We start from the raw sequence: 22,923 nt of genomic DNA on the forward strand, positions 1-22,923 counted from the left end.
TTAGAGAACACATTGGTGGTTGAAATTCAAAAAGGTATATTATTATACTCATGTCACATCGTGAGGAAATTCCTTAACATTGACACAGAACATAAAACACAAAAAAGTCAAAATGTGGAGGCGAGACGCCGGTTATTATGTTGATAAGCACTGCACTATTACTTGATAGTATTATCCGTAATAGTGTATGTACTCCGGCAAAATTGCCGTGCCGCCGGGTGGAGGTGGGATACAAGAGGACACCCTGTATATATACCGCAATATTTTCCGAATATGCAGTAGAAGCGTAGCTATCATCTAGAAAAAAGAAAAAGTTGATATTTTTAATAACAAACAATTTATGGAGCTGTTTCGCAACTCTGGGACACCCTGTATATTATAAATAATATGTTGTACCTATCATCTACCTTAAGCTAAAGGTCATCTTGTGATTGTGTTATTTATACCATTTATAACATTTTGGAACATACAGTCTACAAACTTTAACTGGAATAATCTTAACGTGGACATACGCGATTTTTGTAAAAAAAAAAACCCGAGCAGGTCAATGGGCACCGTGTGTCTCTTTCTTGGGAAATTACAAATCGATAGTAACATGCATCTCTTACGTTTTGTAATATTTCCGGTGTGATTTGCCTAATTTCATGCTTAATACGTTTCTTACGGTCCTCAATATTGTTCGGTTCTGTTACATATAGTGCGTTTTTTTTAACTGTTGCCACTGGGAATTGCATGGTAAAAATTATACCCTCTGTTAACTTATGATCCACTGCAGATTTAGTGCTAATTTTTATTTTAGTAATAAATCATTAATAAGACTACGTAATGCATACTGTTTGATAGAAAAGCACTTTTATTTGACTAATTTTACTCTTCAAAGTTGAAGGAACGTAAATAATAATTTGCCAAAAAACGTAGTAAGCAAAATGGGAAAATGTTATCTAAGAGAGTACCTACCAATATTAGGAGAAGGTATTAGATGTAACCAAGATCCTGCAAAGCCTTAAAAAACGAGCCAAGTCTCTAGGTGAATTAAAGGTTACGTAATTGGCAATTATTCGTTTGATATTGATATTATCCCAATTTTTCTGGAATTGTGGAATTGTTGGACTTTCGTTCTCATTTTCTACATCCCAGACTGCTGAAGCTCCATCATAATGGGGAATAATAAGCTTATTATCCTTTGAATTTAGTAATAGAGAAACAAGCTTTTTAACACCATGAATTGAAGATAGGAAAGCAGAGAGGCAAATATCGAAATCTAATCCATCATCTAAAAACCAAATTGAGAATCCAAAGATAATAGTTATTTACACAATTAGTGGGATAAAAGCAATATTACAGGATTCGAGTGTGAAGATTGCAGATGACGAGGGCGTTAGCCCGAGTTCATCTGTAATCACACGAGTTTCCTGTAATATGCTTAGCCCACGTGTTATGTACAAAATTTTATCTAAGACCGCCCCGAATTAAAAAAAAAAGGTAAATCTAATTTATTTCCGCTAGTTTCATTACACCACTCAGTGGAATAATGACTTACTTATCCCACTGAGTGGGGTAATGAAGCTCACTTATCCCACTAAGTGGAGTAATGCAATGCGTCCGGTAATGAAGTTCCTTATTCCACTCAAATGAGTGGGATAAGTGTCATTTATCCCACGGGATTAGATAAAATAATTGGTTGAATGGCAAGACTAAAAATAGGAAATGTGGCGAATTCCCAGTCCACCAAATCTAATCGGTAAAGTGGACAGACACCATTGTAAATCAGTTAAACGTAAATTAAGTATTCTTTCTACAGAAGAAGAAGAATCAATTAAATTAACATAATTAGAAATTAAAGTTGAGGGATTTCTACAGCATTGTAATGATTTGAATACATTACTTTTTCCGCCAAATATTTGAACCTGCGCAAAACGGTAACAAATGTGGTCGTGATCGTCATCGAATCGGAGGAGCCCTACGTTGTGATTTTCTTTTGGCGGAAAGGTTCGGAATGCAAACGGTGAGGGTTCCAGTTGGAAGAGTGCCGCAAATAAAACACACATGTGAGGGACGCAAAATACCTTTTATTAAAAATGCCTGTAATAACTTTGATGAAAAGAAATTGAAACGAATACAAAAGACAGAAATTAAGGTTAACGAAGTACAAGAAATTAACTAGTTGAGTACATCACAAAGATAAACGACAAGATGAATGCAACAATATTTAAAATAACAGAAAAACGGGCACATGACAGACAAAATGACAGTTTAAAGCTTGCAAACAAGTAAACAAATTATAAGGCAGTTATTACAGACAGGGACGGATGAAAAACCCTCTTCAAAAACCGTATCCCAGGTATTACTCATATTTTACAATTCGATTAATGACAAAACAATGTTTAACTCGGAACTACGCGGTCAAGGTACGCCAACGGGAACTTAGAGCTGGAGGTAACAAACTTTCGGTCGCGAGGGGACTCAGAAGAATTATCTGAATCATCTTGAAATCAAGCGACGTTTATAGATATTCGGGGTATTAATGAACGTCGGACTATTTCACCGACCCAGCAAGAGTGACAGAGCGTTTCGGGGTCGTACGAGTAGCATTCCTAGACCGCAGCCGCAAAGACCTAGGTCCGCCGTCCCCAACCAACCGTTTCCGGACAAAACCCCAAAGTCCCGATAACCGTCGACGGAAGCTTCACGAAAACATCCCGACGCCGCTCCCGCAAAGACTAAGGTCCGTCCCCGCTAACGGCTCTAAATAACCGTAGCTTCCACAGAAATTTACTAAACAACCCCACGACTTCCTGATTGTCACCTAGCTCCCACAGGGCGCACTTACAACATTTTATTTTAACTTTTCCGAAATCTAGCAACAACACGAAGGAATAACCCGAGTTTAATTCTATCGAACAAAGCGTAACATTAAACGATGAGAAAATCCAGCAAAACAAAGCGCAACATTAAACAATGATAAAATACACAAAACAAAAACGCAACATTAAACAAGGATAACATAAGCAAAACAAAACGCAACATTAAACAATGAGGAAATAAAAGAGAACAAAACGCGAAGTTAAATAACGATAAAAATAAAAGCGCTTTAAAAGGGAATACAATACTCGCTCGCAATACTAAACAAAAACATATGGCGGGTCGAGTGCCGTTAGAAAATGTTAGTGAAAGAAAAACAAAATGGACGCACGCGGTCCGGACGCCCGCTACTAATCTTCGAAATTAACAGATTGTCAAAAATGGACCTCCCGGGAGAAATTTAGGGATAACGCTTAAAATTAACAAATGGACGCCTCTTAAAGAAACAGCATGCAACAAAAATGAAATCTACAACATACCCTTACCACGTGGTCCTGGTCCCAAAACAAAACACAAAAAAAAAGGCAACGAAAGTGGGATAAATTACCCAGGTGAATTAAAAACGTTGAATTCTTCACGGGGACACAAAATATCTACTCGGAACGGTAGTGTAATCGGTTCAGATGTAACTTACAGATTTTTGGAATATTGGATCGCTCTTCGCAAGGTCTGTTCGTTTCGAAAAACCAAACAAAAGTGACCTACCCCCTTCAACCACCCGCGCGAGCCCGTTTCCTCCCCGCTATATTTCCGCTAGTAGTTCCTAGTCTAGCCGCTAGTACCTTCACATTTGGCGCGCTGTTGTGGCGGTACCGGTAAAGTCCCTAGATATATATAGGGACTTTAGGCCTAACGCTAGGGCAGCGCCACTTGAGCGCGTCTCCGAAAATGTAATCCCACTTGACAGTCATACTATAGTTTAATTGTCTGTGGTAAAAGGTGGTTTACAGAGATCTTCTTTAAGTGACGGAAAAATGCTGCCCGAAATTTTGATTCCGCGAATACATATTCTAGCATAAAAAATTGTTTTATGGTCTAACGACATTTTTGTTTTTGTTTTAACATCTTCAACAACTAACAGCTTTAGATATTCCTCTTTTTTTTTCGTAAACAATAGAAAATAAGAAAGGATAAAAAAAGATTCTCATAGATAGTTTTTTGTGAGCAAAAATGACTCATGTTTGCGGATATTTTTTTGTCAGAATTGGATAAAATAATTGAAACAAGTTTGCACCTTGCTCTTTATCGTCGACCATGAGTGGATAATAATCTGGATAATGTTGACACAATTTCCTGTACCTATCTGGTTAAAGTGTTTTTGTTGAAATACTTGTTTATTTTATTTTTATTTAGCAACAAAAACAATAAATACATAAACTACTATATAGGCCCATTCAGCACACAGCACTTTTTAAGGTAAAACACCCCGATTTTCAAGGGTCAACAGAAAAGCGCAGCCCCTTCAGCACACAGCACTTTTTAAGGTAAAACACCCTGATTTTTAAGGGTTAACAGAAAAGCAAAAAAAATCGTGAAAACACCCTGATTTTCAAGGGTTAACAGAAAAGCAAAAAAAATCGTGAAAACGCCCTGATTTTCAAGGCTAAACAGAAAAGCGTGCTAAACAGAAGATCGTAAAATATTATGAAAACACCCCCGATTTTAAAGGTATATTTTAAAATTAACATTTTTAACCCCTTGGGGACACAGCCACTTTTTAAGGTAAAACACCCTGATTTTCAAGGGTTAACAGAAAAGCAAAAAAAATCGTGAAAACACCCCCGATTTTAAAGGTATATTTTAAAATTAACATTTTTAAGGAAAAACACCCCCGATTTTCAAGGGTTAACAGAAAAGCAGAAAAAATCCTGAAAACACCCCCCGATTTTCAAGGCTATACCAACTTGGTTACCAAACTTTCCAAAACGGTTTAAATATCACCATTAAATAACAATGAACTTCAATATAACCCTTCAAATTTCCCGCGGTTCTAGATTACTTTGTCTGATGAGGTTAGATGGCGCCTCGTCTTGCACCACGCTAGATATCTAGGGACTTTACACCACGCATGGCCTACTAAATCTGAACTGCGCTGCGCTTATCCTAGATAAAGAAGAGAATAGATTGGCCACTCTCTCAGTTAAAACTGGTAACCAAGGTTGGTAGAACTGACTAATTTGTATAATAGGTTGCCTCGTTGAAAATTGCGGGGCGGGGGGGAAAGTAACTCGTGACGTAAAATCAACCCAGAAATTTTGGGTGTTCGAATAGAACCTAAGGTTTATAAGCTCCGTGGAGTTTATTGGGTGGCTTTTTGGGATTTATTCTAGCGAAGGAACACCTAATGCATGATCGACAGACTCTGTAGTAAAAGTTTAGTACACTGTGACGTCACGAGTAACTTTTGCGGGGGGAAAAAATTCAGACTATTGCTTTAAATGGAAACGAGGCAACCTATTATACAAATTAGTCAGTTCTACCAACCTTGCTGGTAACAAGTTTCAGCGCCATCTATAGTGGCCGAAAAAAAGTTTTACCGAGAGTCGGTAAAAAGTTGATTGGAGACCTGTAATCGTGCTAAGGCGGCAAAATTGAATCCTGTACTACGCACTGGTTCCAAAAAAATTTTAGGGTGGTAATTCAAAACAAGGTTAAAATGTTACAATATTTATTATAAAACAAGTAAGAATACAAAAATTGATATACGAACAAAGCGAATGCATAAAACAAGGCGTCTCTACATATACAATGGCCGGCAAAGAAAAAGCCATCATTTAAATGTCAGTGTCAAAAAAACATTAAATTACACATTTGGATTTTGACGTAACACAAAAGTGATGTCTAGTTTTTATTGCCAGGCATTGTATGTATTTCAATTAAAAAAAAAAACGGGAAATGTTAAAAAAACCGACATGTTTCTTTTCATGTTTGTCATAGTTTGAAAATGGCTTTTTAGAAATAGCTTACAATTATTTGACGGTATGTCAGTTTATAAATAAATAATTCAATGACATTATGTGTTTAAAAATTATTTGATAGGTACTGTCAAGTAGACAATTAATTGACAAACATTTTAAAACCAAATTTACATTATGAAATATGTCATTTCCCGTTTTTTCAAATTCACCTACATTTTGAATAATAATAATAATAAATACCCACACATTTATACACAATTTTTAACAAATATAGAGGAGAACGAAACAACAACAATTGACCATTTTTATCTCAACAATTAATGACACAGATTACTTCGGAAAAGGTATTTCAATTTACTTTTTTTGTTATAATTTTCAGATTATAGTGCAAGTATAATAAAAAATAGCGTATAATACAGGTTTTAAGGGTCTTTAAAGCACTTTTGACGTTAAAAGCACTCCGTTACGCGTCGTGTTTTAAAGGCTTCCTTGTAAACAATATTGTAAAACAATACTCGTAAAAAAAATAAAATAAATACAAATTTCAATATTTTTTTCAAAGATAATTGGATTCATCTCTTACTTTGAGTGGGAGTGGTAAACAAAGAAGTCCTCACCATCTTGGTCTGTGGTAAGTAAAGAGCGATCAAATTAATTTGTAATCGAGTCATCCATGGATTTGAATCTGTATGTCTTTTAGATTGATATGCCCAGATCTAACCTGTGTTTTAAGCTGTGTTTTTTGTTCAAGAAACGACATACGATTTCCGATTCATGGATAACTCGATTACAAATTAATTTGATCGCTCGATACGTCTTTTCTGGCTCTTCCACAGACCAGGATTCAGGAGAATGCCCAATGATGGTAGGAGGGAAAGCTCGAAGCGCATCTAAATTAAAATAAGTATCAATTAGGTATTTGAACTATCACATAAAAACAGACTTACCTTATATTTTTTCAAGAGTAACATATTCATATTCTTCCTGAGGGTGACTGAAGTAGTCTTCTTGTCTTGGAAAATTCCTTAAAGCCTGAGAAACAAACATGATATAAATAATTAAATATAAATTTTGATTTTTCGGAAACATTGATTGATTATTATCAAAGTTTAAAAATTTAATTTTTACAGCCTACCTGTGATTTGGAGTATTTTCACATCCGGGTACACAACACGGCTACATTTTTTTTACAAATTGTCCAAAAGTACTTAAAAATTAAACACAAAAACACAAAATCTACTTGTATTTTTCCACTATCCACTATTTTGTGTCATGTGTCGCAACACTTTTCTGGGAATTACTAGGAAAGTGAATGCGATTGGGGATTTAACCAGGATGACCAACCATAGGAATTACTAAATTGTGTTGGTAGTAGCAAATTTTTTTATTTTTTTTCCAAGGTTGGTAGAACTGACTAATTTGTATAATAGGTTGCCTCGTTTCCATTTAAAGCAATAGTCTGAATTTTTTCCCCCCGCAAAAGTTACTCGTGACGTCACAGTGTACTAAACTTTTACTACAGAGTCTGTCGATCATGCATTAGGTGTTCCTTCGCTAGAATAAATCCCAAAAAGCCACCCAATAAACTCCACGGAGCTTATAAACCTTAGGTTCTATTCGAACACCCAAAATTTCTGGGTTGATTTTACGTCACGAGTTACTTTCCCCCCCGCCCCGCAATTTTCAACGAGGCAACCTATTATACAAATTAGTCAGTTCTACCAACCTTGTTTTTTTCTGATCTGAGCGCCATCTGTAGTGGCCGAAAAATATTAAACTTGATTCAAGGTCGTCTAATAGAGTGCCCTACCCCTGGTGTTGTCAGTGTCTCCCATGTTTTATACGGGTTTTGAAAGTCTTAATTCTGTTGATGGTCTGTGCCTTTTACTGTCATCATCATGACTGACATTCAAAAATTAAACTTTTCTGTATCGGTCGTGCAATCAGTTTTTGAATTTTGAGCTAACTGCACTGAGTGTAATTAAATCATCGCTATATGCCAAGCATTATGTTAGACAGAGACAAAATAATTTAACGGCGTTCTTTAACTTTAATGAAAGGGAAATCGTACACGGCCCATTGGCGCGACCTTGAAACACAACAAGAGAGAAAAAAGGCATTTGCACAAGGTTTGAATGGTGGGAAACGATCTAGGAGGACGCCCCGAGGCCGTCTAGCCAGAAAAAACGCGAAAAATGTTTTCCTTCTGGTCGTTTATTACTCCTCATTTTACCGGCAACAAATCACATTAAAAAACAATAATATAGGTAGGACAAATCTCCGATTCAACATGTTTGCTTCTTTGAATCGTGTCATGTTTACGTAATAATAACTAACATTGTCTGTTTTTGAATTTGGGTATTTCCCCTGCTCGGTACGCCGAGACTTTTTGCCACACTTCGTCTACATTGTTAACAAAGAACAAAAGGTCTGTTGTTCGTGCTCGTACGCCACACCTAAATATCGTAAGATTTTTTGCTGTTGTTATTCCAATCAGATTATGTTTTTTTGCAGGAACATAATGCTCTCTTTTTTGGAATTTATTTTAGAGAATTTTTCTCCAATCCATTACTCGATTTTAATGGTCATTCTATTTGTTTGGCCACCAACTCGCTCTCTGTTGGGTGTGTTGGTATTTTAATCAACTGGTGTATGATGGTGTTACAGATAAATAATACCACTCTTTTGCGCGATTATCACATCTGCAATTCAAGTACTACTGATGAATCCCATTTGGATTATCGTTTTATTCATTTCTGTACCGCTTTATTTTCAAATGAAATGATGAAAAGCGTATCAGGTTTTAATAAACAATTGAGGAACGCAGTGTTGTGTATTTTTATTTTGTCATCGACTACCGCAGGGCACGAGGTAAAGATGCAGAAACAAAATTAAATCATATTTATTTATTTCATCGGCACTAATGAGCAAGATTTAATTAAAAATTGTTGTTTTACTTTTATGTGTTGGTTAAATGTTTTCTATATTTTCTTGGGATCCCCCTACAAATTATACATTTTACAAAATAAATACATTTAAAAAGACAAGCCAAATATACAAATCTCGCAATCGAAAGACAGTTCTTTAAGAACAAAAAATTCGTACATCTTCAGTTAATTAAAATACCATTTGGGTTGACACTTACTAAAAAATATAAAAACACACGTCAGAAAAGACTCAAGCGTATTAAAAGACGATGATAAAATCGAAAAAAAAGGAATTCTAGGGTCTAAGTTTTTTTATTACTAAGGCACCGTTGGCAAGCCTGACTTGCCGAGCAACGGGCGTTCCCCAAAAACTACGTCCCGATTTTTCTCCCCGGCTTCATCATCGGCATTTCGGAGAATTTTTTCGACTTTTCGTTAGCATAAGCTACGAATCTTTCGCCGTAGACAGCCGCACAAGTGATCAACATGACGACGTCGCCCTCGGCTTCGTGAGCGTTCAAAGCTTCCTTGCACGTCACTCTGCTGTACACATCTTGCAGTTTGTAACTGCTGAAACACCTGAAACACTCCAACTGAAACTGTCGTTTCAAAATTCTATCGAAACATACTTTCGTTGACTCGGCTGCTTCCTGGGGGGCACTCTCGCATCCTCTCCACCTGCACGTCCCACAATCTGTTTATGAGGCGTGGTCTCGTTGATTTTTTGTACTTCCGCAGGTGACAGTTTTTGAGAGCGTTCGTATTCTTCGACCGCTTGAACCAAGAGCTCGTCGAACCCGTCGTCCAACTCAAAAGGTATTTCTTTGGGTGTTGTTTGGACCACCTCTTTGGGTGTTGTTTGGACCACCTCTTCACTCCTGTCTAGGTCCCGGAACGCCGCCAGAGAGTCTATGCAGAGCAAGTCCTCTGGAAGGCTGCTGCAAGTGCTCTCGATTTCTCTCCTCAAAATCGGAAAATCAAAGCGATTTCCGTTGTGCGCGACCAGACAAATCGGTTTTCTATTCATTTCCAACCATTTTGTCAACATTTCCACTACATTTTTGCAAAACAGGGCCTGGTGCTCCAGCAAGTCGTTCGAGAGCCCTAAAAGGACGGGTCAGAGCGCGTGCACACGAAAGAAGCGTGGCTCACCTGTAATTTCGGTACTGTCGGGGCTGATCATCTTGTGGGGGTTGAAGCAAAGGTTTAGCTTGTTGTGCACCCTCGGAAACACTCCCAGCTCGATGTGATCTGCTTGCACCGATACGGCACACAGTTCCGTTATTTTCGTTAAATTGTGCTCCAGGTGGGGCAAACCGGTCGTCTCCAGGTCCAGAAACACGAAGGTTTTTATCGGCGACATCGTTTTTGAGGTTAAGTTACTTTTACCAGTGCAACTTGAGACAAAGTTATTTATTCTTGATAAGAATGTCCCCCGCATAATTACTTCCGCTAATTAGCATGATATGCTCATCATTGCAGATAATTAAAATACAATTATCTGTGGGAGTAACGGAAAAACGATACCCACGCCACTGGCGCCGGCTACTTGTTACTTGATAGTCTTGATACAAAACAAACAAGAAGTCTTTGTGGACTTCTCGTTATCACGATGCATCTTAATCGATAATTCATCGCCTATCGATGTAAAAAACGTGCAACAGGGCATTCTTTTTGTTAATTAAATTAGGGTTGGAGATACTTGATAATAATTATTCACGCATCTGTCAAATCGCAGAATTTTATTTTCAATTTTTTAATTTTCACTATGGCTCAGGTTAGTCAGGTTGGCACCACTGATGAGTTTTACACTGTCAATATTTCGCATGAATTGAATTTGGTAAATTTTTGATCGAAATCAATTTTAAAACCGAATTTTTCGAAATTTTTGGGTGTTTCGAGTGCATTCCGGCCAGACTTGAACAGTTGAACGGCAATAATCGATGGAAATGTCATTGGTGGGGAGAAGTGTCATTGTCAAAAATATCTAACCTTCAAAATAAAAATAGTTTTCAAGCTGAAGAATCGTTACAAAAATGATCGATATGGTGAATTTTGACAGTGGTTAGTAAATAATAATTCGATCTAATTAGCGAACAACAACAAATCGACATGACACAGTTTCTGGTGAACTTGTGCAGGACTCGGACGAGTACGCTTTGTACGTTGTTAAAGTTGCCAAAAATGTCGACGCCACTCAGGTGAGAACCGTTTCGTTTCGACTGCATCAAACAAACGTCAATTCCAGACACTTTCACGCGTCCCCAAGCCTGCACAGGAAGTCCCTGTACAAGACCGAATCGAAAAAGATCCGCTTCTACGTCGTCCACCGCTACCTCGAATACCTGAAAAACTACGACAAAGTCCTGGAGCGCAGTTTCCCGGGGGCGATGCGCGTCTACCGCGTCTTCACGGTAGGGATCAAAGAATTCGCGCAAGACTTGAGAGACTACTTCCGGATTGTGAGAATGCTGAACACGCCCCAGCGGGACAGGTTCAAGAACTTGACGCGGCGCGAGATCGAGCTGTACCACCAGATGCCCAAAGACATGCTGAAACTTGCGCCGGTCTTGATCCTCTCCACCCTACCCCTAGCCAACTATGTAATTTTCCCCATAGCCTACTTCTTCCCGCGGACCTTCCTGTCGCGCCACTTTTGGAACTTGCAGCAAAAGTCCGAGTTCAACGTGAGCGACTTGAAGGACCGCCTCTTGCACAACCGCCCCCTCTTCCGCTGCGTCCAGGCCCAGCTGGACAAGCTGGAGCGGCACAAGCGGTACGCGGAGTGGGCCTCTCTTTTGGGCATGATCGGGAGCGGCGTGCAGCCCCACGTGGAGCAGATCCTCAGGTGCAAAGAGCTGTTCATGTGCGAGCCCTACCACTTGATCTACTTGAAGCGGCGGCACGTGGTGAGTTGGGGGGGGTGGCCGCTGGTCGATTGTTTGTCTTGCAGAGACATCTGTTGAAGGTCCACGACTTGCACACGGGCTGGTTCAGGCGGACGCGGCTCTCTGAACGCGCTGTGATACTCAAAGCGATGGACAACGCGATCCTGCGGGAAGGGGGCGTCCACAACATGCCGGCGGAGGCTCTCAGGAACGCTTGTCTGATAAGGGGGCTCAACCCCGCCAACATGCGCAGCGAGGACATGATAAGCTGGTTGAACAACTGGATCGCCATCTCTTCGGCCGTCGACAAAGAGAATTTGTCGCTCTTGTTGCATTGCCCCATCTTGCTGGCTTACAACGAGCCGTCAAATTGGTCGTTGATTTATAAGGACAAATCGTAGTTAGTTTAATTTATTATTTGCAACTTGTGATATGAAGGTACCAAAAATGACCCAAGTAATTTTGTACGTCGAGGATTCGGGACAAATAAAACAGAAACATTTGTTAAGATCCTTTACTGTTCTTTCATTTATAAATTATAATCATAAAAATCTAAAATTGCCAAGAAATATTCGTCACGTGGTCTCGAAAAACGGTATAAAAGCCGGTAAATCCCCCAATTTTGGTCTCTCCCTCGAAACAGCCTTAACAACCGAGTCCTGTCGTCCGCTCTCGCCTGATTCGACGTGCGAGTCCTTATAGTAGCGCCCGTTTTCGGGCTCCGCCACTCTCCTCGCTTTGTCTTTTTTCGTTGAACATTTCTTGGCAACAGCATTTAAAACCTTAGTATTTTTTCTTACCGTGTTCCCGTGCGGATACGGACACCTCCTCTTCGCGCACGTCTTCGTTTTCTCGAAGTCGGGGCACAAGAACTGGTGACGCTTGTCGCACTGAAACCGCACCGTTGAGACTCCGAGACTAGGCCGGCGCCGCACTCACCTGGGCACCCTTCTTGCAAAAGCCTTCGACGAAGTCGCGGCACACGTCCGCCTTGGGGCTGATCTTGACGTGGAGGTAGGGACAGCCGTCCCTGGAGCACAGACCGTCGAGGTAGTACTTGCAGGTGGGCACCTTCTCGTCGGAGACTTTGTGCGAGAGGAGGCAGTTCTGGTCGAGGCAGGCGCCTTGCAGGAACCTTCAACAGACGACGGGATCAGCGGGAGCCGTTGCGCCGCCCGAGCGCTCACCTGGTGCACAGGACGATCTGGTCCGGGTTGTGCAGCTTGATGCAGGTGCCGTCGCTCTTCCCGCTGCACCTGCCGAACTTGCGGAAAACGGGACAGGGGATGTTGCATTTTCGCAGTTTGTTGGGGGCCACTCTGGATTGCTTTCTCGACCTGAAAAACGAACTTCTGGTGACTTCTTGGCCGTCTCGCGGGGACCTGGCCCAGACCTGATCAGTTTGAAACGTTTCACGACGCTCCGCCGCGGGTTCGACGAACTGACTCGCTGTTTGGCCTCCTTCCTCGCGATCTTATACTTCGACGACGCAGGTTTCGGCGAATCCGACGCCTTCTTCAGCGAGTTCGGCGACTTCTTGTACAAAATCCCGTTGATATTGACAAATCCGGGTTTCCCCAAGCTAGCGTTCTTCCTCAACAACACGTTCTTGGCCACCACCCCCATGCTCAAGAACCGATTCACGTAAACGTACTTCTTCTTCGCGGACCTCGCCCCTGGACTGCTCACACTCTTCCTCTTGTCCAATTTGAACCTGCTGACACTACCGGTACGGACGATTTTGTACTTTGTGTGCACCGAACTGCGCCTTTTCCTAACTACCCTGTCTGCCGGATTGTACGGAACCCGCACCAACTTATTTCTAGTGGATATCACAGTCGTCGATTTCGATTCTAGCACCGGTTCGACTTTTGGCACGCTTTTTACGGACGTCGCGAAATTTTTCAACACGTTCGGATTCACGTGAATCTTCGGCTTTGCGTTCTGCGCGGGATTCACGTGAATCTGGCAAACATTCCCGGTGAACTGGGGATTCACGTAAACTTTCTTTTTGAAATGGGGATTGACGAGGACTCGGACGGTCGGATTCGGGTTCGGGTTCACGAAATTGTGCTTTACGTAAATGAAACGATTCGTAGATGTGCTGGGGAGGCTGGGCGGGGGGAAATGGAACTGGGGCTGTTGGGGCAGATACTGGTGACTCATCGCTGAAATGTGTCCGCTAGAACGTAGAAAATTCATCCAAATTTTAGATACTTACGTGCGTAGTAGTTCATTGCGAATAACTGACACTAATTTCCTATGAATTATTGAAAAATAGTCTCTATACACTTTACATCACATTCCGCAATTTGACACTTTGCACCATATGACACTTTGAGCTTTGACGTTTTTTCTCATGCGTCACTGTCACGTGACTGACCGCGTTCGCAAATAATTGTAAATATAAATTACCAAAAAAAATCCAAACATGTATGTATCGCAAATGAAATGGAACAAATTGAATATCTCAATAACCGTAAACGTAATCTGTTTCTACGTGCATTTTTTACTCCATCTATAACATCTCCAATTTTGTCAATTTTTTCAGAATCGTACGCACCCGTAACAGTTTTTACAACGTACGAATATTAATTTTTTCTCTATCCAACGATTATCTAAATATTATTCACATTATTAATCAATCGGTCTAGATTCAGATTTATTATTTGAAACTATTGAATTTTATCACCACCAGTGCAACAGTTGCTCTTTTGACTACTTTGCCAACTGTCAAACTTGCACTTCCGGTAACGTAGCGGCCATCATTCTTTTGGTTTCAGAGTGAAGCATGGTAAGTGTATTCGTTATTGTAATCGTAAATAAACACGTAAAGTCGCATAATTTGTGTGGAGATCAACTCGCTCAAGTCTCATTTGTAATTTGTACACATTTTATTTCATACTTGCATCGTTTAAATCATAACCAAAAAGTGTCGTTCACATGGTGAGTGAAAATAACGCCTGGAACCCCTTTTCAGCCTTTCCAAAGGTTCGTGGAGACCGGCCGCGTGGCGCTCATCGCCGACGGCCCCAACAAAGGAAAACTGGTCAGCATAGTCGACGTAATAGACCAAACCCGAGTGAGTACCTTTTAGGTTATGTTTCCCGTGTCAAATAAATTTGTTATGATGAACCAGAATTGATAGGAATTGCCGACTGATAGTAAATGCAGCTAAATTAACCTCTGACGTATAGCGCTTGATCGACAAATATACAAATGATTTGACCAGAAGGTAAATTGATTGTTTTGTAGGTATTGGTAGATGGCCCAGCTAGCAACGTCGCTCGGACCCAGATCCGCCTCAATCAGTTACACTTGACCAAGTTCAGATTGAGATTCCCGTTCTCGGGCTCCACTCGCGTCGTCCGTAAGGCGTGGAACGACGCCAAGATCAATGAGCAATGGGAGAAATCAGCGTGGGCGAATAAAGTCGCCGCCAAGGAAAAGGTGCGTTGCGTTGAAAGTTTCTAGGGGGGCTGTCGAAACCGTGATGATACAGTTATGATAGGAATTGCCGGCTGACGTGTAATGATGCTGATCGATTCACTGATTGATTGTTTTGTTTTGTGGGGGGATCTAGTGTGTGGACAGGTGTTGATTGAGTGTGTTTCAGAGGGCCCAGCTGACGGACTTCGACCGGTTCAAATTGCGCAGGGCGCGGTCCCGCAGGAACTACATCCGCACCATAGCATTCAGGAACTTGAAGAAGGCCGCCTCGAGGAACGGAACCTTGTACGGGAAGAAGAAGATGGCGAAAGGGGGCGACAAGCCCAAGCCCAAAAAGGCAGGCAAAGCCAAAAAGGGAAAAAGTACATAGTTTGTTAATTAATCGACAAAAATAAATTTTATAAAGAAAATGGTAAATATTTGTGGCAACCTCTCCACAAACATTTTGTCCGGCTCCTTTCCTCGCGATATCATCGGACGATTTTTTTTGTGGGTGGGGTGGAGGTCGCGGCCGCCCCTCCGCCGGCCATTTCGCGCCGCTAATTAAATCCAGGTCGCGGCGACGATGAGAAGAGAGTGCGCCAGTCGCGTCCCGCCGGGACGAAAACTTCCTACTCCAGCCCTGTCCGCTTCCCGGATCGATATTTTCCAGCATCTCTGTCAGTCGTGCAGTCGGCGTCGTTCGCGGCGAGATGAGGTACAAAAGTCCAACGTCGAGGTGTGTTGAGATGTGAAAAGTTGCGGATGCTCAATCGTAACAGGTAGGTGCAGTCGGCGCGCCCCCCGCCGGGGCGCCAATAGCGACCTCGACGGGGGCCACGTCAGACGGTTTACTTATTCACGATGTCGTTCGTCGAAGACGATAACCAGATGAGTTTGTGAATATTTGATGGGGCACGTGGGGGTTGTCGCGGCCGGTGAATTATGCAAGGAATATGTATCGATCGAGGCGTTTTTCACGCATTTATTAAACTGGGGGTTGGAGGAAAATGCTATAAATTAGTGTCTTCCTGGCGTGCTCGTTCCATCATTGTCAATCGATAGAGGAAGCGGCCGACGTGGAGTTTGCACTGAGCGATCGTTTTCATTTTTCAAAGGGGCAGGGGAAATTTACATCCGACTTAATTAATTAAAGTTAATTGGCCCGTTCATCACGCCGGGACCTGGCGCGTGACCACGAGAAAATTGAGATTTTTACTTCACAACTGACCGAAAAAAAAATCAAATCTGAAACTCGTGCTAGAATTTTTTTCTCTCCCAATTTTACTTTACAAAAGAAAGAGATGAAATCCAATTTATTTAAACACAATTTGCCAATTGTTATTTTCGTCCAACTTGTTAGATTTTCCTTGTTTGCTTTAGATATTAACGTTACGGTGCATTATCTACTTTTTCATTAGAGTTCTCAAGGTTATCAAACAAGAAGTATTGTTCAAACAATACCGCACGTTGTTAAGCAGACAATTCTGTTTTTATTGTGAAATTGGATTTTCTATTTATCAGATCCGGGATTAAATTAGGTTAATAACCTGCCAGAAGTCGTACTTCCTAGCTCTTATTGTTAGAATTTTTCTTTTTTTTTTGTAATTCTCATTTCATATGTTGATTGTCACAACAGTCAAAGACAAATTAAAAGATACCTATACTTATTTACATTGTTACTAAGCTTGTTGCTAATTGAGATATCTAGTACAGAAGTCGTAGTTAACAGAAACAGGTCATTACACTAGTAAAAGATTGTTTTATGCTATAAAATTGTTTTATGGAATTGCAGTGTTTCAGAATGAATCAGATTAGCACGTGTTAAAATTGTAATTTTCAAACCTTTTCAGAACAAAATTACATTTTTTTTGGAAAAATAAAGTCGAACTAAAGTTGCATTTTTCTGTTGCAATAATTGAAAAAAATCTAAAGACAAGTACGAATGATATATCTAGAAACGGCGCGAGCAAAAGGAATACATAGTTATTGTTGAGAATTTTCCAAAATTGTGGGGAGTAAGTTGGGTTTTGGGGGAAAATCTAATCGAGGTTAAACGCTGTCGAAGTGTGTTAAATATCAAAAGTGTCAAAGGAGATCATTTGCGAGCATAAAATAAACAAATAGGTAGTACCGAGTGACTAACAATGATTCAAAATTATTTTGTTATGTTGGTAACACATTTGACATCTTTAGTTGGCAACATCGTTGGCATTACACGCAATTTTCTAAAAAACTCGTTCGTGCAATAAAGGATAACTTTTTACACTTATATCTTAAATAACTATTATTTCTGTATATTTTAAAATGGAAAAAAGAATCGCCTGTAGATTTTTTGGTACGGTCGATGGACAAATAAAGCTGGGACACTTAAAATTTAATCTATGTAAATCAGACTACTGAATTGTCAATATATTTGTCAGTATCTTTACAATATGTCATACCAAAGTTAACCTATTTGTGATAAAACCGTAATTAAACGATGGAAATTTGTAATTTTTGACTTACGTGATTGTAATTTTTGTCCCAGTTTTATTTATCCATCGACTGTACAAAAAATTTGTTGATTGATTACATAATAAAAAAAATGAGATGGAACCGAAAAGAAATCAGACAGAAAGTTGATAATTAGAATGATAAAAATTCAAATCTTTTTGGTTAGAGTATTGGAAGAACGACAAGGTCACTTGCGTCATTTCGCATGTCAACATATTAAATTTGTTCATTTGATATTATCGCAAGACACAAAAATAATATTTATAGTGTGTTGTAATAAATATTCTATTTGCTTGAATTTCACAATAAAATATTTTTTTGGGCATTGTTAAAGATTAAATTAATTAAACAATGTAGGTACGCTTTGGTGGTTGTGAGTGTTATGACTATTTAAAAGTAAGGTAAATTATTTCTGTAGCTTAGGCAAATATTGAACAGCAAACAGTCTTCTTGTCTTCTTGGGTAACAAAACGGATTAAATGATTTACACGATGAATATTTGATTAATGGGGACAGTACTATTTACCAACAGCAAACAAAAGAAATATAAGAAGAAAAAAAAGAAAATATGTTTGCAAAGAGATTCATGGGAAAAGATCTGATAAACAAGAATATCTGCGTTACATTTTTCTGCAACTGAAAATGGGGTTCTTTTAAGTGTTTCCAATTAAATTTTTTGCTACAATAGTTATTTACGAACCGAGTGCGAGAAGACACTTTTCGCACATGAGCGCATTATTTGCGCGAATGTGCCATAAACAATTTAGTGAATAGATGGCGCTTGCCCAAGTGTCAATCTAAAGTCACTGTCAATCTAAAGTAAAGTCAATCGAATTAATAGCGATTTCTTTTCATTCTTTCGAAATTTTCAACATCCAAATTGGAGAAATGACGTTTTGTAAAGCAGATTTTATTATTATCAAGTCAAATTATTTTCAGAATGCTCAAAAAGGCCAATGCTTTTTGGTTGATTTTGAAGCACTAGTGCGCGAAATCTACGTTCGCGGTTAACGGTTGCGTTTGCTAAATGTCACTTTGAAGTTAGTGAGTTCAAAAAGAATTTTTAAATGTCCAATTCAAATTCTTGTTCACATCTCACGTATGCAATTTATCAAACATTATCATTGTTATTAAATACAATTTTTTCGAAAACACGTGTCAATTTGGCAAAATAAAACTGTCATTTCAGCTGTACGAACTTGTCCTGTCTTCAGTTACCATATACGATTCTAGGGATATTTACTGTTTAACCAACATAAATCGTCAGATATTTGGCAAACAGTTTTTTTTTTTGTTCGACACTGTCAGAATTTGAGAATTTTCTCCTGTGTGAACGAACAAAAAAACGTATTCAAGTCGTTCGTGTGTAAATTGGGCTCTTTTTGACACTCGTGGGCCTTTAAAACGCTCGTTTCACTCGCGTTTTAAACTCATACCAAAAAAAAACCCAATTTACACACGAACTCGTTAAATAAATTATGTACTATTAAAAACGGATATTTTTTCTATCAATGTTTAAAAATGGAGTAAATTAAAACTTACTTAAGGAATTTTTTTCGAAGCCCAATACTTATTTTTCCCCAGATAAAATTGTAAACATTCTAATTTTATTCTGTTATGGTGTTATCGCCTTCAGTTTTTTCAAATTTCACTATTATTATCACACAAATATTCCATTGCCGTAAACCATACCTATAATCTGTTTCAAAATCAAAAATCCACCACTTGTTGAATTATGTTGGCGGAAAAAAGAAATCCCTAGAATAAGTTTCATTTTTTGGGTTGGCCCAACCTCCCGTCAAAATTTTACTGAGAACTCTTGAGTTTACTTACGTAATACAAAATAATTATTATGTACCTACAAAAAGTGGTAGCTACCATATCACACCTTTTGAGTGAAATAATAAAATAAGAACAAAAAAAACACGATGAACTACGACCAAAACGTCTGTCAACAGTTTTCTTTCATAACCCCACTTTTTTCTCATATTTGCAGACGTACTAAAAACAAAAGTTGGCGACGTTGTCGGTTGTATTTTCGAGGTAGAATGCAGTGTTGGTGGATTTTTGATTTTGAAACAGATTATACGTTAACTACCGGGTGACTTTTAATGATTGAGACAAATTTAGTGGGTTGGCACTCCCGAATAATTGGTCTAGTCATTATTTTGTCAAAGTTATCTGTTGATTCGCTTTCTAGGTTAAGATTCTAGGAATAAATAATTTATTTATTTCGACTTTTAAACTTCATGTTTGAATTTGACAGTCAAGTGTACCAACATAAAATTTGTAAATGTGTTTCCAACCGAACAAAAATAATTTGAATCATTAAAAGCCACCCGGTATTATTGTAAATCTACAAAACAATCTTTCATCTCGTTAACAATATTATGAAAAGACACACCTCTTGTGTCATACTCGTAACAAGCAGTAAAATGAAAATAAGATCATCATTAACTACTCATGATATAATACCTAATTCTTACCTCACCAAATAAAATTTCATAACTATTTGGCTTTGTCGTCTTTGTTTTTTTTATTGGTAAACAGAAAAGCTCCAAGAACGAAGGTTTCTCTTCTTTTTTGCTTACAGAAAAACTGCTACATCGCGGAAACTACTTCCTATCCAAATCTAAAAGTTATCTCTTCCGTTTCCGTTTCATTAATTCCCATCGAGCAGTAGTTTCGTGGCTGTTTCAGTTGCCACTTGTTGCTCCCTTCACGGATTCCGTGGAAGCGCCTCGCTTTATATTTGATCGGACACGCTAAGAATTCGTTGTTTTCACCTTTGACACACGAAACGTTAAATTGGACCCGCGAGTAGAGTAGATTACCGGTCAAGGTCACAACATCTTTGTTTACGTGAACTGAGCGACACCCATGAGGGCAACACGTGTCGTAGTTCAGGCATTTTGACAGTTCTGACGTCGATAAGGGGGTGGCGGTGAATTGTTGATGGGATATAAAACGAGCGGCTCCTTGGATAAACGATACACCAATTAAAATATGAATCGATAGTCGACGTTCTCGCGGCGGTCAGTGCCGGGAGCGATACGGTAGGTTGTGTGCGTTGCCACCCCACGTCTGTCACTCAGCCCGCGCTGTTCCAGGTGGAAGATGCCCTCGTGAAGATGGTCGACAAGCGCCTGTGGCCCGTCGTGTACGCCGCCATCCTCGCCGCCGTGCTGGTGGCGGTGTGGCAGATCAGCGGCGAGCGGGATCCCGCCGTCGCCGTCACCGTCTACAGCCTGTACTCCTCCAACGCCAGCTACAGCCACCCCGTCGGCAGCCTGCCCCCGGACGACTACCCCCAGCTGATCGACCTGCGCAACTTCACCTTCACCATGCTCAGCCTGCCCTGCAACGACTCCAGCCCCGTGCTGCTCGTCCTGGTGCACTCCGACCCCAAGAACTTCGGCACGCGCAGGGTGGTGCGGGAGACCTGGGGCAGGAACACGGCCCAGGTGCGGGTGCTCTTCGTCACGGGGCTGGTCCGCGGCGCCGTGAAGAGCCGCCTCGAGAGGGAGCACGAGGAGTTCGGCGACGTGATCCAGGGCTCGTTCGACGACGCCTACAGGAACATGACGTACAAGCACGTGATGGTGTTCAAGTACGCCATCTACCACTGTCCGCAGGCGCGCTACGTGCTCAAGACCGACGACGACGTCTTCGTCAACATGCCCTCGATGATCAGGTTCCTGACGGCGGACCTCTCTCCTTTCGGCGGCTCCAGGATGCTCTTCTGCACCCTGCGCACCGGCAGCATGGTGGTCCGCTCCTGGAGGTCCAAGTGGAGGGTCTCCTTCAAGGAGTACCCCGCCAAGACCTACCCGCCGTACTGCCCCGGCTGGGCGATCCTCTACTCCCCCGACGTGGTGTTCGACCTGTACAGGGAGGCCCAAAAGAGCGACTACTTCTGGATCGACGACGTCCACATCACCGGCACCCTCGCCGACAGGGTGCGCCTCGCTCACGTCAACGTCGACAACCTCGTCTTGACCGACAGACAGATGAGCTACGCCGTCGACCAGCCCTCCAGGTTCAACCGGTCCTTCCTCTACGGCGCCCCCAACATCAACAACCACCAGATCAAGGCGCTCTGGGAGTACGCCAAGAACCAGGACTCGCACGTTTCCCTGCTCGGGGCCATCTCCTGAGAGTACCTCGATCAAAATCGACAGACGAAGACTGTCCCACATATCTATAGGTACTAGAAATCTAAGACTGTCTGAAAACGGCCAAGTTTTTCGTAGGTTTCACAAATTTACGATCTAGATGAAGTGCCTACGGTTCTTTGATTCTTGAATTCGTGCAATACGTTCCAGAGTATTATATTATTGTTATACGGTTTCTTGCGGGGACGCAAGGGACGACGTCGAGGGGTCCACGTAATTAGTACCTAAGAGTAGATCAAAATATATTTTTCTCTGATTTAGGGGGGCGGGGCGTGGCAGTACACACAACGGGTGGGCGGGGCGGTCTGTTTAGTACAAATTTTTGTTGCATTTCTTTAGTAACGTAGTTACAAAATACAATTTAGATTTGTTACGGAGTATAAATATTATTTGTTGAACAAAGTACTACTTACTATTCCTAGCTGGGTAGAATATTTTATTATTGTAATTATACAATTATTCTATATGATATATACTTATAGGATCATATTCAAAATATCGAAACTATTGTTGGAAAGACTAAGTAAATATCAAATGTTACCTGCTAGTATTACAATGTACCTATTTAAAAAGTATCTAAGAAACGTGCCAAGTTCAAGATTAAATCCATTCGATTATGTGTCAGACGTTTTATTTTTAGATGCCTAGTTTGTTTGGAACTGCTGTAAATATTTCAAACCAAACGACTATAAATACCCAATCGGAACTGTCGATCGGAAAAACTGCGACTCAAGTTTTCGCTCCGTGATGAAATTATGAACCATAGACAAAAAGACGTGTATTGTTGGTTGCCTAACTGCGATACGGTGTTAGGAGCGAAAGAGAAGCAACAAAGGTAAGTCATGGCGAATTGAGAACTCTGTTGTGTCCCTTCGTGTTGTCAGGGTCAGGGTCGGGGTCAAGGATTCAGGCACCAGAATAAAAAATAGTTTGTCGAAGAGAACATAGTGTGCGCGCTTGGGAATAATTTGCGCGATGAAATGTACACAGTCGCGTTTAAAATGTCTATTGATTTGGTGAAAGATTTATTTATTTTGCGAGATATTGTTGATTTTTTCCAGGAAGGTCATAATTTACGGTTTTAAAAATGTCTTGAAGTGAAAGTCGTAAATGAGAATACATATAATAGGTACAAGGCAAAACGAAAAAAAATACTATTAAAGAGGATTTAAAGAAATACAAAAAGAAGTATATATTTAACAAAATTCACCGAAATTCAGTGAGCGAA

General features: G+C 40.4%; 4 protein-coding genes, 1 long non-coding RNA gene and 1 pseudogene across 8 annotated transcripts in view; 3 read left to right on the top strand and 3 right to left on the bottom strand.

The window, feature by feature from the left end:
* Positions 1-15,455, top strand: part of RpL14 (ribosomal protein L14) — a 40,330-nt gene extending 24,875 nt beyond the window's left edge. For 2 of the 3 annotated variants that reach the window (XM_069043783.1, XM_069043775.1), the window contains exons 2-4: positions 14,575-14,677; positions 14,851-15,045; positions 15,212-15,455. In XM_069043783.1, the coding sequence (XP_068899884.1) occupies positions 14,575-14,677; positions 14,851-15,045; positions 15,212-15,415 (502 nt within the window). In that variant the 3' untranslated portion in view covers positions 15,416-15,455. Of the gene's footprint in view, positions 1-14,244; positions 14,390-14,574; positions 14,678-14,850; positions 15,046-15,211 lie in introns of those variants that run through there. The other variant, XM_069043766.1, reaches the window with a different exon arrangement.
* LOC138127750 (uncharacterized) lies at positions 5,514-7,507 on the bottom strand. Its single transcript, XR_011158386.1, has 3 exons — positions 6,916-7,507; positions 6,728-6,812; positions 5,514-6,670 (listed from the first exon to the last, which is right to left on the bottom strand). It is a non-coding gene; the product is annotated as an uncharacterized lncRNA (long non-coding RNA).
* On the bottom strand, positions 8,672-10,253 carry LOC138127636 (DNA polymerase III PolC-type). The gene is made up of 3 exons (XM_069043694.1): positions 9,860-10,253; positions 9,337-9,811; positions 8,672-9,286 (listed from the first exon to the last, which is right to left on the bottom strand). Exons 1-3 carry the CDS (start codon positions 10,146-10,148, stop codon positions 9,079-9,081), a joined length of 972 nt encoding a protein of 323 aa, XP_068899795.1. The 5' UTR covers positions 10,149-10,253; the 3' UTR covers positions 8,672-9,078.
* On the top strand, positions 10,613-12,112 carry LOC138127604 (LETM1 domain-containing protein 1). The gene is made up of 3 exons (XM_069043682.1): positions 10,613-10,908; positions 10,956-11,616; positions 11,661-12,112. Exons 1-3 carry the CDS (start codon positions 10,820-10,822, stop codon positions 11,994-11,996), a joined length of 1,086 nt encoding a protein of 361 aa, XP_068899783.1. The 5' UTR covers positions 10,613-10,819; the 3' UTR covers positions 11,997-12,112.
* Positions 12,096-13,973, bottom strand: LOC138127518 (zinc finger CCCH domain-containing protein 3-like; annotated as a pseudogene).
* A 144-nt stretch (positions 15,456-15,599) lies between the features above and the next one.
* LOC138127618 (beta-1,3-galactosyltransferase 5) lies at positions 15,600-22,314 on the top strand. Of its 2 annotated transcripts, none has more exons than XM_069043684.1 (2): positions 15,600-15,806; positions 20,631-22,314. In XM_069043684.1, exon 2 carries the CDS (start codon positions 20,652-20,654, stop codon positions 21,675-21,677), a length of 1,026 nt encoding a protein of 341 aa, XP_068899785.1. In that variant the 5' UTR covers positions 15,600-15,806; positions 20,631-20,651; the 3' UTR covers positions 21,678-22,314. The 2 variants fall into 2 exon arrangements, with proteins under 2 accessions (XP_068899785.1, XP_068899791.1); XM_069043690.1 differs by lacking the exon at positions 15,600-15,806 and adding an exon at positions 19,941-20,576.
* The last annotated feature ends 609 nt before the right edge of the window (positions 22,315-22,923 follow it).

The sequence above is a fragment of the Tenebrio molitor genome, chromosome 1, assembly GCF_963966145.1.
Source record: "Tenebrio molitor chromosome 1, icTenMoli1.1, whole genome shotgun sequence".
In the NCBI taxonomy this organism is placed as follows: domain Eukaryota; kingdom Metazoa; phylum Arthropoda; class Insecta; order Coleoptera; family Tenebrionidae; genus Tenebrio; species Tenebrio molitor.